Here is a 16,031-nt window from a genome sequence, read left to right on the forward strand (position 1 = left end):
GATGTCCTGTACTCAACAAAGAAAGAGCAAGTGCAGTCTAAGTACACAACCACAGTGTACTAGTAGGATCACCCGAACAGTTTCACATTTCTCAAGATACACAATTATATCAAATCATTGGTCCTCTCAAGGAACCCAAACCCAAACTGTTAGCATACCGAAACGTGGTGCCCGATCCAATGATTATGCCGGAACGTGGAACCGATCCCATAATTATGTCGGAACGTGGCAATCGATCCAAGTTAGTGTGTCGGAACGCAACACCCGATCCATTTAACAAGCCACAATCACAATCACAAAATACATTATCATATTCATACAATCAAGTCATGATTCATGGCATTCATCATTCATATATCCTTATTTACAATTAATGTGATCAATAATGCAACATTCGCATACATACATGTATCATAATGAAGCAAGAACAAACATACATCACACAATCATAGAATCACAACCATTACCTACCTTGAAACAAGCTTGAAACCCTAAGAAACTTGATTCTTCCCTTTTAAGATTCGTTTCGCTTATTCTTGGTCTACAAACAATCAATATAATACGGGAATCAATGAACAATCACTAATTACCTGGATTACTAACAATTCTAACAACCCTAGATCATAACCATGATCCCACTACCCATATTAGGGTTTTTCCCACCATAATTCTCAGATCAAAACCCTCCCCCATCGATATTTACCCATTAGATTACGTTCTACAGATCGAAAAATGGATTCGGGAAGTTAAAACCTTACCTTTAGCCTTAAAGATGGTGGAAAACTGTCAAGAATCGCCTGGGGTTCGTCTCCTTACTCTCAAAGTCGAAAAGTGCAGAATAAAGACGTTTTGGGGTTTATTTCTGAATTAAGTCGCATCGGACCCGCCACAGCGGTCCCCACCTCGCTACAGCGTCCCCGCCCATTTCATAACATGTCTTCAACCAATGACACTCAGAAACTACCCATTCATGCTAAGATCAATTTTGAGAGTTCTACTCACCCGAATTCAATTCTGTAAAGTCGTACGAATTCCTTAACACATGTATCTACTCATGTGATCAAATTTATAATTAGAATACTCAATTGCTACCATATTTCCCTAGACTTTAATGACTCCGATTTCGTCCAAATCTGGACTAGGTTGGGAAATTTCATGTTACTACGAAAAAAAAATTCCGACCCAAAATTTTTCCCTGTTGGCTTTTCTATAACGACGGAACCCGGTCGTTACAACTTTTTATTTTCTTTTTTAAAAAAAAAACAAAATTCTAAAATCATTTGTAGAATTTAAAAAATTCGCCCGTATTAAAATAAATATTCCAAAAAAATGAAAATCAGTCCCAAAATTTCATCAATTAGTTTTGATTTTCATATTTTTGTAATTGTTTTTGACATTAGATCTTTGTTGTGTTTTTTGTGTCTATGTTCAAAATCTCAAATAATCTGAAGTTGTGGAGAAAATTCTACTATTAAAGAATTTTGAAGTTTTGAAACTTTGAAGAAATTTCAAATGAGTCTTATTGAGTTAGGTTGAATTCGAGCTCAAAAGATATTGAATTTTGGTATCTAGCTTGGAGGGAAACTACTCTTGAAATTTGAGATGATTTCGTGAAGAATTGAAGAAGTTTGAAATTTGGAATTGTTAATGTTTTTTATGTGTTCTTGGTGTCTTAAAGAAGAAGCAAAAAGAGTATATTTGATTCAAAAATTCAATTGAAAAGTATTAAAAGTTGTTTGGAATGAAAAAATGGTTTTGCAAAACCGGATTTTTAAAAAAATGGCATGGATGAACATTTTTTTAACAACAATGACATAGATGAGTCAAACTTTTAACGAATGACATAAATAAGTCTTACGTTCCATGACATATTTGAGTGTTTTCCCTTTATTATAATACTAATCGGATGTTACCGTTTTTTAAGTATTTTAAGGGATGCTACAATGAGATGTCTATACACAATTTGCTGGCAGAGAACAACTATTGATTTCGTATAAAACACTCGCACCAAGTGTTCTTTTTTGCTTCCACCATCAATTTGTTCTACACGTCAAGTTATCATTTGTAGTAATATTTATCTTATTAAATTTATTTGTAATTATCTCATAAATAATTTGAGCTGTAATATTTTTTTTTTCTATTCTAATTTTGACTACCTATATAATTATTCATAATATCGAAGATGATGGTCTATCATCTTGTATAATACGGTTTACTTTTTTCAAATATATATACTTTAATGTTGTTTCTTTTATGGAAACGCAAATCTTGCAAAGTGCGATTAGGAATTAATTAGGTTGCTGTACTTGCTCATTGCTAGAAAATGTCATAATGATTGTGCCCAAAAATAAAATACTACTAACATAATGGGTTTTAATCAGAAAGAGTCTAAATTATAAAGCTCAAAATTTTGTTATCTCAATTGACTAATCATTCATGTTTCATTATAGCATTAAAAATCAAATTGCCACTTTTAGTACAATAGACAATAATTAGGGTAAAGTAAATTTCTCAAACCGTCGATCAACTTACTGAAATTGTATAGAAAAATCATTTATCTAACTTTTATATTAATAAATTCTCCGTCTCTATAAAATTAACTCTAAGCGGAAAACATATTTTTCTTCTCTGCAAAATCATTTTTATGTTTCTATAAAAACATAAACATTATCTTTTGGACAAAAAAAGTGAGAAATACTAATCAAGTATATAAGCTAATGATGTTCTATAATGAAGTAAATTTGCAAAATGAGAAAATTTGATTTTAGTAAAAATAATCAAAACTCTAATATTTATTTGTACAAGTGAAAATAAAAAGGAATAATAGCTATACAAATATATTTCAATGTAGATTATACAAAATAATTAATTTAATTAAGGACAAATTTTTAAAGCTTGTATTTATTTAGATTTTAAATAATTTTACACTATAATTTATGTCATACTCCATCAATGCCAATCAAAACTTGTTTATATCTATATAGACAATAAATAATTCCCCTACTATTTATATTACTTCACCCTTATTCTAAAAATAGTTATTTTTGTTTTAATTTACTTGTCCCATTTATGAAATCAAAAATATTTTTTTAATAATTTTTTACTTCTATCTTTTGTATTAATAACCGCATAAAGTACCAGTAGTCAAATTTAAGGTTTCAAAAGATTATTAATAATGTTAGTATAGAAAAATACACCTCTAATTAAAAGTTTTAAGGGGTGTCATATCACGAATGGTCAAGTAATATAAATCGCATGGAATTAGAGAGTGGAGAAAGACAAAAGTATATGTATGCATACATATACACACGCTTAATGCATATTATATTGAAATAATAGTCATAAAATATCATTCTAATTATAATGTTAGTGAACTTAAAGAAAAACTTATAAATACCTAGGCTGAAAAAAATTATAAATAATAAAAAGAGATTACATTTATGCGATATAACAAGGGCAAAATGGACAATGCATAGAATAAAAGAGGGAGTTTAATTATTGTTTAAATTGAGAGGGAATTTGTTTTTAAAAACAAAGTCAAGGGGTAAAAATGATTCCACCCTTAATTATTATGTATACATAATCGATCTAAGTATTGGAATTGTTCTAATTCAAGTACTTAACCATAATAAAGAGAAAAAATGGACAGAATCGAAGACAAACTTATGGTCCCTCCTCTTACAAAAAAAAACAAAAACATCATTTGAATTTAGTTCAATTTTAGGAAGTACATTAGTTTGAAATTAATTTAGATTAGAGAAAAGACATAAAGACACAATTAAAGTTGTCCCGTATTTGCATAAAGACACCTTAACTTTCAAAGTGTCCTATCACCCCACAAAACTATATAATATCGTTGTAAATGGGCCATTTTGACCCATTCCCTCGTCTGGGTTGTTACCACGCACATGAGGCGCGTTATTCAGTGATTTCACTACCATGGACCAATTTAAAAGTGCCACGTGTCATTTTCTTTCTTTATTATTAATTATATAATCAATTTATGTCATCTTCCCCAATTTTAAACCCAAAAATAGCTGTTGGCAGCCCTAATTTTTCGATTTCATGGTTTTTTCCATAGCAAGATCAATGTTGGTTCTCTTTGTTTGACGACTTCATCATCTTCCCCAAGAAAATAAGGTAGGAATTCGTTTTTATCTTTTAATTTCCAATATAAAACGTTAATTTAAAGTTTTTTATGGTTTAGTTTCTTCTGAATTTTGTGATTAGGTTTTGATTGAAAATGTCAAATGCAATGTTGAATCGTATTTGTAATGATGAGAATGATCCAATGTTGCGAGTGAAATTGCGATGCAAACATGGTGACTTACAATCAATGCAAACTTCATGGTCGGAGCACAATCCAGCTCGAAGATTTTGGTCTTGTCCACGCTATCGTGTATGTTTCCTAATTCTTTTATGGAGATATTTTGTTTATGTATTTTTCTTTAATTTATTTTTTTGCGTATTTTAGGAGGATGCGTGCAACTTCTTTAGATGGAGGGATCGTGAAGATGTTGATATACGATCTAAGTACGTAATTCCGAGATTAGCAAAGAGAATTAAGGAGTTGGAAGAAGTATTGGCATCTTATGAAAGTCGTGTTGAAATTAACCAAGTCGTGATGAAGGAGAAAAAGAAGAACAAATGTTGTAACTTGAAGCTAATTGTTTTGATTATTATTGTGTGTTTTCTATTTTTAAGTCTAACCAAGAATGTGAAGGATGGAAGTTGTAGGTGTGTGCAACCAAAATTGCCATAGACATCTTTAGTGACTTCCAAGTTTTTGAAGTCGTAGGTGTGTGTAACTAGAAGCTAAGCTAATTGTCTTGATCTTGCTAGTTGTAGGTGTGTGTAACTTGAAGGATGGAACTTGTTGAATGCTCAAGTTATTGTTGGTCTTTGTTGTTGAAATAGTTATGATTTGAACAAGTTGTTAATGTATTTGGTTCTCTTGTCTATATTATTGTGGCAACCATTTGAGAAACTTCAAAAATACGTTCAACTACAAATAAAAAGGCAACAACAAAACTGATCAAAAAGAGGACTTCATTTCAACATAATCATTCAAGTTTTGTTTGGTTACACGCAAAATTGAGTTTGATTCCAACCAAAAACAGCACCAAAATATACATAATTAAATTTTGTTCGTCAAAATGAACAAGACAACATCAAATGCCCTACTTCCATGGCACAGAAGTCTTCCTACTTGAAGTTGTTTGGCTTTGGCTATTAGCAGTAGCAGCAGCTGCAGACCTAGTTTGGATAACCTTTTCAGCCCTCATTCTTTCTAGGTTGCTACTGGTAATAGTTGTCTTCCCCTTCCATTTGAATCCACGTACTGGTGTGTAGCCAATATCACCAGTAACAACATCAGCCCTTTTTGTCACTCTTGTACCAGTATTGATGACTCTTCTACTTAGCAATCCAGGCTGCTTAGTCAGATAAATACACATTCAAATATAAGACATTTAGGCTTGCATTGACAATTGTAAACTTACATTGAGAATTATAAACTTACATTGAGAGTTGTAAATCCATCTTCAGCTTGGTATATGCCAACACCTACCATTCTTGGCCTTTTAAAAGGTCTTGTTTGTCCTCCACTGTTGTCCTCATGTTCTACTGGTCTCTTCCCTCTTTCTAGGCCTCTTCCACTACAGGTTGCTTCAGAACTAGTTTGATTATGTTGAGTCATTCCTCTTCCTCTACCTAGTCCTTCATTCACATTTCTTTCTTGAGGTATTCCTCTTCCTCTACCTGTTCCTCTACCTCTACCTCTACTTGTACCTGTACCTCTACCTCTCCCTCTAGCATTTACAATATGTACTTTGAAACCAAAATATTAAACCATATCTATGTTGTCTAAAAATGATATAATAATTAGATATATTACCTCTGTGTTTGTAGCAGTTCCATGTGATTGAGTTGGAACACCTATAGAACTTGAAACTCTTCCTGTGCCTCTTCCTCTACCACTTTCATTATTTGTGGTGGCCTGTGAAGAGGCTCTAGGTGGTTGAGTTGAACTACTAGGCCTTGCTCTGCCTCCTGCTACTTTTCTTGTGCCTCTTCCTCTATCACTTTCAGTAGCCTGTCTATTAATATATCAATACATGTACATATAACTTACATTTGAAAGTAACAAATAAAAGTACATGTGCCTGATAAGATGGTTCAGTTGATTGACTTGGACCAGCTTGGTTTCTTGTAGGACATCCTCTTTTATTGTGTCCTTGTGTACCACATTTGCTACAAGTCATAACAGCACCTCTTTTGCTAAGCTTTCCAGTTTTTCTGCTTTCATCTGCCTCCTTTCTTCTAACCTTACCTGGTCTTCCAGGCAACTTCTTGATCTTTGGTGGCTTTACAATTGGATTATTTGATGTTGGCCACATTTTTATGTTATTCATTGGTTGAATAAAATGGGCATATGTGCTGAGGTACGTTTCCTTGCTATAACAACTAGCCACATAATGGATTGGTTCCAACTCCTTGTAATGAAGGGCAGCAACACCATGAGGACAAGGAATGCCCCTGAGCTGCCAGGATCTGCAACTACAATTCCTACTAACAATGTCCACAGTATGTGTAAATCCATGATGTTTAATCTCAAAACCTCTTTCTCCATTCCAAGTCAAGTTACATTGCATAGACTTTTCAATATTTTCTTGCAAAATCTTCAAAGACATAGGAGATATATCAGTGATCCAAGTGTTTGAGAACTCTCTCAAATCACCAATTCTTTTCATCATCTTCACCCTTATTTCCTCAAGCATTGTGATTATTGTTTTATACCTTGCAGGCAGTATCCAAGCATTAAAGCTTTCTGCCATATTGTTGTCCACAACATCACATTTGCTATAGTCTTGAAAATATTTCTTGCACCATGTATTCAAGTTGTACCATAAAAGATCATCCAAACATTCTTGTCCTAATTTCTTCATTGCCTGTATATTATCCTTCATCTCAGCTTCAAATGTGGATTTAGCAATCCTCCAAAACACTCTTCTTCTTTCAACTCCTTTCCAGTTTTTACACCAATTTGCAAGAACATGTCTTGCACATTTTCTGTGTTCAACCAGTGGCAATACATTTTCAACAGCAATTTCTAGTCCCTAACAAACCAACATAATAGAAAAAGAATAATTAAAATGCAAAACTCAACAACAATAAAACAGTAAGATCAGTAAGATAATTACCTTTTGCATATCAGTAATGATGGATAGTTGATGCCCTTCTCCAAGGTTAAGATCATTCTTCACTAGTTCAAGAAACCATGTCCAGGTAAACTGATTCTCAACTTCAACAACTGCCCAAGCAATAGACAGCATTTGGTTGTTTCCATCTCTACAAATTGCCACTAATAACTGGCCTTTACACACACCTTTGAGAAAACACCCATCAAAACCAATCAACCTCCTAGCACCTCCAAAAAATGCTTTCTTTAAAGCATTGAAGCAAACATAAAATCCTTCAAAAATTTTCTGCCCAGTTTCATCTTCTTCTCCAACCTTCACTACACAAGTACTACCTGGATTACTCCTTAAAATTTCATCTTTATAATCAAAAATCTTACCATACTCCACAATGTGATCACCCATGATCTCTTGTAACACTCTAGTCCTAGCTCTTCTCACTGTTGTTCTACCAACATTAATATCCAACTCCTTTCTAATAATGTCCTTCAACAACACAATGCTGATGTTTGGCTGTTGAGTTGTTCTTTCTTTGTATTTGGTGGCCAAAAAACTTTGAGTTGCAAAGATAGTTATAAGTTGATGTCAAACATTTATGGACAGGGTTGTATGTTTTAACAATGACATCTCCACTAGTTTTATCCTTACTTGCACACAACAACCAAGGACAAGTCTCTTTACAACATCTCACTCTAACTCTGTCAGGCTCATTCACATATTTTTCAATTTGAATGTGTTCTTGGACTGCATATCTTGTCACTGCCACTCTAAATTCTTCAATAGTTCCAAAAACCAGTCCTAATTCCCAAACAATCTTTTCAAAAGTTGCATCAAACACAACTCTATTTGGGGTTTTCTTCCTCCTAACAGGTTTATGCACTACTTGATCAACCTCTTCACCATCTCCCCAACCTGTTTCATCATCTATCTCAAAGCTAGGAGCTTCATCACTTAGATAGTAAGGTTCTTCACCTCCTAGCTTACCAACTAAGCTTTCTCTAATACCAATATTTGTCTCATCATACCCTATATCTAGACCTTTTTCATCAACATTAATCTGATATGAATTAGTACCTCTACTTCTCCTTTGTGACCTTTTGAAATGCCTCTTGGATGCCCTTATATCTATATACTCTTGATGGACATCACTGTCAACCTCAGTATCTTCATTAGTATCCCCTTCAGATCCTGATTCATCTTCTACTTCATCATCAGTTGGATCATTATCTATTATAGGATCATATGAAGGTACAGAGGAAGGAGGAGGCACAGTAAAAGGAGAGGGTGGAGGCACAGTGGAAGGAGGAGGTACAGTGGAAGAAGAAGGCACAATAGAAGGAGATGGTGGAGGCACAGTAGTAGACTGGTCTTCAAATGGAGTGCTGAAAGTTTCAGAAGGATCAGTTGTATGGATAGGAAAAGTAGAAGTAGGAGGCTGATTATTAGGGTTAGAAGCCTCATTAAAAGATTCCTCACCTACCCCACTATCACTCACATTGGGGACAAACTCCAATTCAAGTGGGGCCTAATTGGCTTCACTAACCCCATGAAAAACATACACCTCTACTGTATCCCCATCATTTATCATATTGAAAAGGTCAAATATAACCTTGTCATTATCAACAAGGACTAATAACCCATCCCACTTGATGAAAAAATCATAATCTACTGTATATCCTAGTTCTTTTATGTAGCCCCTCAACTCAAAATAAGACATCCTATCAACATCTACATCTAGGAATTCTGTCACATGCCCCCCAATAAATTTAGGTGGGGGACCAAATTCTATTACCCCCCCCCCCCCATGATACCATCTTAGAGTTATCAGAGTTAAAGCCATCTTGAAAAAGCATGTAACAAAGACAAACACAATTCAAACACACATTTCAAGAACAAAACAAGCAACAGTAGCAGTAGCACTAACATTTAGCCCCATCACTAACAGAACAAAAGATTGTTTACAAATGTATAATGTACAAATTAAAGTCTACAAATGTATAAGCCCCAACACTAACATTTAGCCCTAACAGTAACAACGAATGTATAAGAGACTAACAGTACTAACATTTAGCCCCATCACTAACAGAACAAAAGCACTAACATTAGCAGTCGATAATGTACAAATTGAAGTCTACAAATGTATAAGAGACAAATAATAAGATTCGAACTAAGTGGATAACATCAAACCCTAACCTAAAACACAATCACTAATAGTCGCACTAAGTCGACAACACAAAACCCTAATCACTAATAGTCGCACTAAGTCGATAACACAACACCCTGACCCTAACAGTAACAACGAAAAACTATAATATCCTAACAATGGCAACTATTGGAGGTCGATTCCAACACTTTTACTCTATAATAATCCCTAAAATCATAATAATCGAAAAAAGAGAAGATCTTTATCATATGATGTAGAGCCCTAACCTGTTAGACCTTCAATCTCCAAGAATCTTCACCAAGACACATCAACAACGAGATTATTAACACCAACACGATGAGAACTTGTTTCTATTTCTTCATATTTTAGGAAAAGTTGAGAAAAATAAGAAAAGGAAAAGGAGAAACGACTTTTCTTCAAAGAACATGTCAGGTCGGGTCGGGTCGAGTCGGGTCGAGTCGGGTCGGGTCGGAATGAATTCTATCATAGGGAGTGAGCAACACGCGCCACTACATAGACGAGGGAATGGGTCAAAATGGCCCATTTACAACGATATTAAATAGTTCTATGGGGTGATAGGACACTTTGAAAGTTAAGGTGTCTTTATGAAAATACGGGACAACTTTAATTGTGTCTTTATGTCTTCACTCTTTAGATTATGATTAGTGGATTGATAAGATGATTTTGTAGACAAGGATTAATGACCAGCTTTCGTTCTTTTCATTCAGTGGATTTGGAAATATCATTAAACACTTCTATATCTTGTACTTAAAAAAATATAGCGGAATAGTCTAAAAGACTTATATTTCTCCCAAGTTATCACTTAAAATGCAATAAACACTATTTAAAACTATTTTCTCATATGATCATGTAGGTAATACAACCGATTAGGCGATTACACATAGTGACACATAAGAAATTAAATGTTAGAATAAATCAATTCAAATAGGCTATTTTTGTAAATTCTGGAAAATTTGCAACAGTTATGTCCTCCGTATTTGTCATAAATGAGCACCAAGTTCGTGCTAAATTATTGATTTTTTTTCCCATTTGACTTAAATTTTCAGCTACAAGTTATCACACAAATTCAACAAGAACTATTTATTATTCTTCAAGCTGCCTCAAGCTTATCAATAAAGTTATTTAATTTTTCAATACCCACCATCACTCTTTGTGTTAAACTATACTCACACCTTCTTAAACTAGCTAAACACAAATGAAATAATGGTCTAATTTTTTTAGAATATAAAAAAACTAAAAATTTAAAAGAAGATCCGAAAAATACTCAAGAAATTGGAATTTGGGGAGGTGGTGGTGGTGTGTGTGTGGAGGGGGGGGGGATAAAGGGGTTGTGGGATGGGTGGGGTGCATTAAAAAGAAGAAGAAGAGGAGGGGATGGCTAGCTATATAACCCAACAAATTCACCAATAAGGGAAATTTGTAATTGCTTCTCCAAATGATGGCAAATGCATAAATGCTAGTTTTAATAAAACTTGACATGTTAGCACGATCTGCTTCACAAAAAGCCACTAACTACAAACCGAACTAATGTGCTTCAAGGACAATTTACACAATAGCACCAGCTGGCTGTGTATGATATTCAAATATAATCTTCTTTCTGTATCGACGAAATAAAAAGCTAATGACTTTCTTGTACATTCTTAATTCACATACAGGCCATGTGAAAAGAGATGGCAGTAAAAAAGGTACCAGCGCATGACAATCAGGAGTATTGGTAGAAAGATATACTCTTGTCATCAGATACACTGGCAAGCATACAAGACCTAACATCAATCCTTGATGGCGGTCCAAAAGCCACAGACCATACCTGGTCTGTGTGGTTAGTTAATGTCTGCGTAGCTGCTCTCATTTTAAGATCCCACAGCTTAACAGTCTTGTCACTTGAACCTGTTGCAACGGCTGCCCCATCTGGAGAAACATCCACACTCAAAACCCAACTCGCATGACCTGACAAAGATGTGAGCAAGGTCTTTCCCTCAGCATCATACACATGCACATGACCATCATCTGATCCTGAGAAAAGTATCCTTGAATCATGGAGTGAAGGTGAAAACACAAGAGAGCGCACAGGCATGCAATGGCCTTCCAAGAAGTGGAGGAATTTCGCACGAGCTACATCAAAAACAGAGATTGTTCCATCAACTGAACCACAGGCAAGAAGCCTCCCATCAGTATTCCATGCAACTGAGAGGACAAATTTCTTGCTGCCACTTTTCTCGGATGGTTGTGAACCTCCTTGACGCGGAATTGACAATGTGGCAACAAGTTGCCACTGAGTGGTGTCCCATAGCTTGACTGATGAACTACCACCTCCAGCTGCTGCCAAAGTGCTACCCTGAAAAATGTGGAGAACCATAATGTGGCTGCTTAAAATCAGAGAAAACATGAGTAGAAAAAGTAAAAATGTACAAAAATGTTTGTGTTATGAATCTTTAGGGAAGGATCGATTCACAAGGGTCATATATAGATTCAGCTCATTAAAGGGAGGCTGAAATCTTAGAGTTCATTAAAAGAGAGGACTCCGATCTCTTCAGCTCTTCAAAGGGAGCTGAAAAACGACTTCCTAATTTATTCATCAAATGCCCCTTTAAATAGGAATCTTATTACATCAATAGGAAGTCTAATTCTTATGAAAGTAGGAGACCTAAATCCTATTCCAAAATAATAACTATAACTTACCTTAATCCTTATGAAGCTATGAAACATAAAACCCTATTCTAAAATAATAAATAAAGCTACTTAAATTATAAATAAATAAATTTACTTTAAAAATATAATTAAATACTTAATTAATTGACTTCCTTGCATCCACAACAGTTTGCAGTATAAACATTGAGCATCACATGGCAATGAATCAAGTAGCACACACAGGGAGAGAATAAAATCCTGATTTATGATGAACACAAAACTAAAGACAAACAAGAGAAAAAAAAATGGAAATAGGATGAATGATAAATATTTTACAAGCCCCATCATCAACCAAGGAAAAAAACCAGTCACTGTACACCTTACACTACCAGAAAACATATTAAAAAAAAGTAAATAAGTTACAAAGATCACAACAATTCATTATCAAGAAATATAAAATATTCCATAGGCAACATCAGTCTTACATCTTCTCTCAGTGAAGTTTTAACAACTATCATAGTCAATTGCATAAACGAATAAAAAAAATGATTATAATTCAGTACTGTTCCAAGTATGAACAAAATCTTCGGCACCTCACTATGTTGCAATATAAAATATCCAAAAGCACCAAGATATTTTTAAAATACGTTGATGACAAAACAGCATATCAACTCTTTGGTGAGAATTGTTATTAACATCTAGCACTTGATTAAACAGATATACTCTTCATTTCAATGTCAAGTGCTAACCTGCACTATCTTCACGCAAGGAAACCACTCTGAGAAGACTTCGATCAAACTGTTTTGAAGCTAAGGAAACCTATTCTCAGGAAGGGTTTTGGTTCCTCATCCTGCTAGATCTTTCAAGAGATCAAGTTTATTTTGGGCAAGAGTTATCCAATATACTCCATTTTAGTTCCATCCATGTAACTGACTATTCATAAAATATCGCATTTGCAGCAATGATGAAGTTAGCAACCAGTGAGTCTCATTAGGTGATAAAATTAAGAGCAGTTATTTCTATTTTAAATCCATGATAGTGAAGGAAAAACTTATGATGTGGTATTGACTTTAGGTATTCTAAATGAAGTTGGCAAGAGATTCAACTATCAAACTTAACTTTTCACGTTCGATCCTCAACACAAGATCCTTATAACATTGCAAGATAGATGAAGTAAATCCATTAGTCACTAACTCTTCTAATCCCATCTGGTTGCTCCTAATGTCAAGTTATTATCATCTTTGTTTACAAATCAGTAAAAACAATTTCTAACTTCAACTAGTGAAAGGGATTGGATTTCGTGAGGTTATGGGTATGTCTGGTATGGAGGAAAATATCTTCTAAGTTTTCCATGTTTGGTTGATCAAATTTTTTTAAGAACATCTTCGGAAAATAAGTTCGTTAAAAATGAGGAAAATGACTTCCCTAGTGAAAGTAGGAAAACCAAATTCCATAAGTGGCACACCACTCCACCTCACACCCCACATCCTACCCGCCACCTCTTACTCCCATAGCCCCCACATCCACCACTCCTACTCCCCTACCCATCCACATAGTATTTGCCTTGAATATATATAAATATACCTTGGGACAATTTTTTCGGCTTACAAAATAAGTATGAAAATAATTTAGGTTTTAGGAAAACATTTTTCTTTCTACCGAACACACCCTATATTACTAGTAATTTAACAAATTAACCTTTTAAGATAGTTGTTCCTTGATTATTTGTTTGTTAGGTATATTAATTACAACTCTAGAAACCTATCCCTAGCAAACTGACTCTTAGGAAAATACAGAACCTTACAAACTCGTTCCTGCCCCATAAACCAAAGCTATACTTTACTTATTACCACTCACTTCTAACCAAATCTCAACTCCTCGGACTAACATTACTTACAACTTAAAAAACGATCGTATTTGCTGACAAAATCACATAAGAGATTTATTATGCCTCAATAAGATTAGAAAGGTAAGACCTAGTCCGCTTGTTTGTACTCTTTACTTTGAGATTTGCTTTTATTTGTTCCTCCTTCTGTCCCAACTAAGTGTCTTACATTCCTTTTTGGTCTTGTCCCAGAAAGAGTGTTTTTTCCCTATATTTAGTAAGTTTTCAATTCCAAGGCAAGCTTAAGACCACAAATTTATAAGATTACAAGATTCAAAAGTTTCTCTTTGTTTCTTAAATTGGAATGGAGGGAGTAAACCAAAACTAGCCCTAGGAGCTGGTAATGAATTATTGAGCAAGATTCCAAATTTACTCTTCAGAAACAAGCTTCAAATATTCTGCCTCAGTATGCTAAATAAGGCATAAATCCATAAATAGGTATATAGATAAAAATTGAACAATTTGCCCACAATTATAGACAGTCAAAAAAGATTAAAGCTTGCACTTCTTCTTTTGGTATGATTGTGATATCTCTTCAACCCATTTACTAGACATAAAACAACATCGCTATTAGAATGCAAAAAGCAATTTAATTTTTCAATAAAAGGAAATGTGTTGCTTACATCGGGACTAAATTGCAATTGCCAGACTTCAGATGGAGGAGCTTCAAGAGTTGCGATGGTGTTATTAGTATCAACCTCAAACACTCGAATGAAGCTGTCTAGAGAAGCAGAGGCGGCGATTCTCCGATTCGGATGAGCAGTGACTGATACAACGCCGAGGCAATGACCAGTGTTTGTGTGAAGGCAAGTGAGTTTGGTTGGGTCCCATAACCTAACGGTTTCATCAAGCCCTCCGGTGAGAAGTAGCGCCGGTTTATCGCCGTCCGATCGGACCCACGCTGCCGTCCAAAGTGAGTCTTCGTGCGCATTTTGGATACTGTCTAGTGGAGCTAGCTTCATGGTGATCCCGTGTGGTTAAACCCTAGGACATTGAAGGTCTCTCTGGTCACTTTCTTTGCTATAAAGTAAAATCTATTTTCACTACGCAACCTTCAAATTTCAATAATTACATATCTGGTCCCCTTCCCTCCGGGCTGGCATATTCAGGTTCGATACGTAGTTAGTGTGATTCGTTAATTAACTAAAACAAATTGTAATTGTCTTTATACTTTAGAAAAAAATTATATTTATCCTTAGTCATATATTTTTTTTTAGGTGAAATCGTTTGATGGACTTCTGTATGTTTTTATATTCTAAATCATTCTACTTAATTCCTTACCAATTGCATCCTTAAACCTACTGAAACACAATAACTGATGGTTCCTCCACCAGATAATGTCTTCCATTGTAATTTCACTAAAGTTAACTCCATATAGACCTTAATTTTGAAATCCATTTATCCAAAATAGCTACATGTTCTTCCTCAAAAGTGAGATTTAGATCTAACTATATCAAGTGTCACTGAATCACATGGGAACCATCATAATGATACTTTTTTAATATAAACATATAACCTTTTTCATATAAACATATAAAATACTTGATGCACAACTAATAGAACCGGAAGTAAGGCTAACTCATCATAGGCCATCACCACAAAGCGTCGAAGTACCTCAAATGGACCAATAAATCTTGGACTAAGCTTGTTCTTTTTTTCAAACTTCATGACACCATCTATGGGTGTTATCTTTAACAATACCTTCTTTCTAACTATTGATTCCAAATCATGAGCCTTTGATCTGTGTAGCTCTTTTGCCAGCTCTAGGCTATAAGAAGTCTATCATGAATAACTTTTGTCGCACCCCATTTTTCTCGTAAAAGAATAGCCATTGACACGACAACTCTTTTAGGATTCAAAAGAGTGAAGAGTCGTCACCTAACAAATTAAGGTGCATTAGGGCACCATTCTAACTAATTTACAGATAACAACTCCATTTAGTAGTCTACATCACTAGAAATTGATAAGGATTCTAGTTACTTCTAAAGGAAGGTGTTAAGCATATTTTGAGATCTATAAATGTGGGTTTTAGTCGAATTTGTTTATTATATGGGGTTTACATAATAGACAATGGGTGAATGAGTTTGTTAAACTAAAAAATAGTTATGTGATTAGCATGTAAACCTTCAATTTA

The 16,031-nt window shown here is 34.5% G+C and overlaps 1 protein-coding gene across 1 annotated transcript; it reads right to left on the minus strand.

Moving 5' to 3' along the window:
* Window positions 1–10,844: 10,844 nt before the first annotated feature.
* Window positions 10,845–14,922, minus strand: LOC125876772 (WD repeat-containing protein VIP3-like). Its single transcript, XM_049558016.1, has 2 exons — window positions 14,521–14,922; window positions 10,845–11,719 (listed from the first exon to the last, which is right to left on the minus strand). The coding sequence occupies exons 1-2, from the start codon at window positions 14,857–14,859 to the stop codon at window positions 11,087–11,089; spliced, it is 972 nt and encodes a 323-aa protein (XP_049413973.1). The 5' UTR covers window positions 14,860–14,922; the 3' UTR covers window positions 10,845–11,086.
* Window positions 14,923–16,031: the final 1,109 nt, after the last annotated feature.

This window comes from Solanum stenotomum, chromosome 9 (assembly GCF_019186545.1).
Source record: "Solanum stenotomum isolate F172 chromosome 9, ASM1918654v1, whole genome shotgun sequence".
Lineage (NCBI taxonomy): Eukaryota > Viridiplantae > Streptophyta > Magnoliopsida > Solanales > Solanaceae > Solanum > Solanum stenotomum.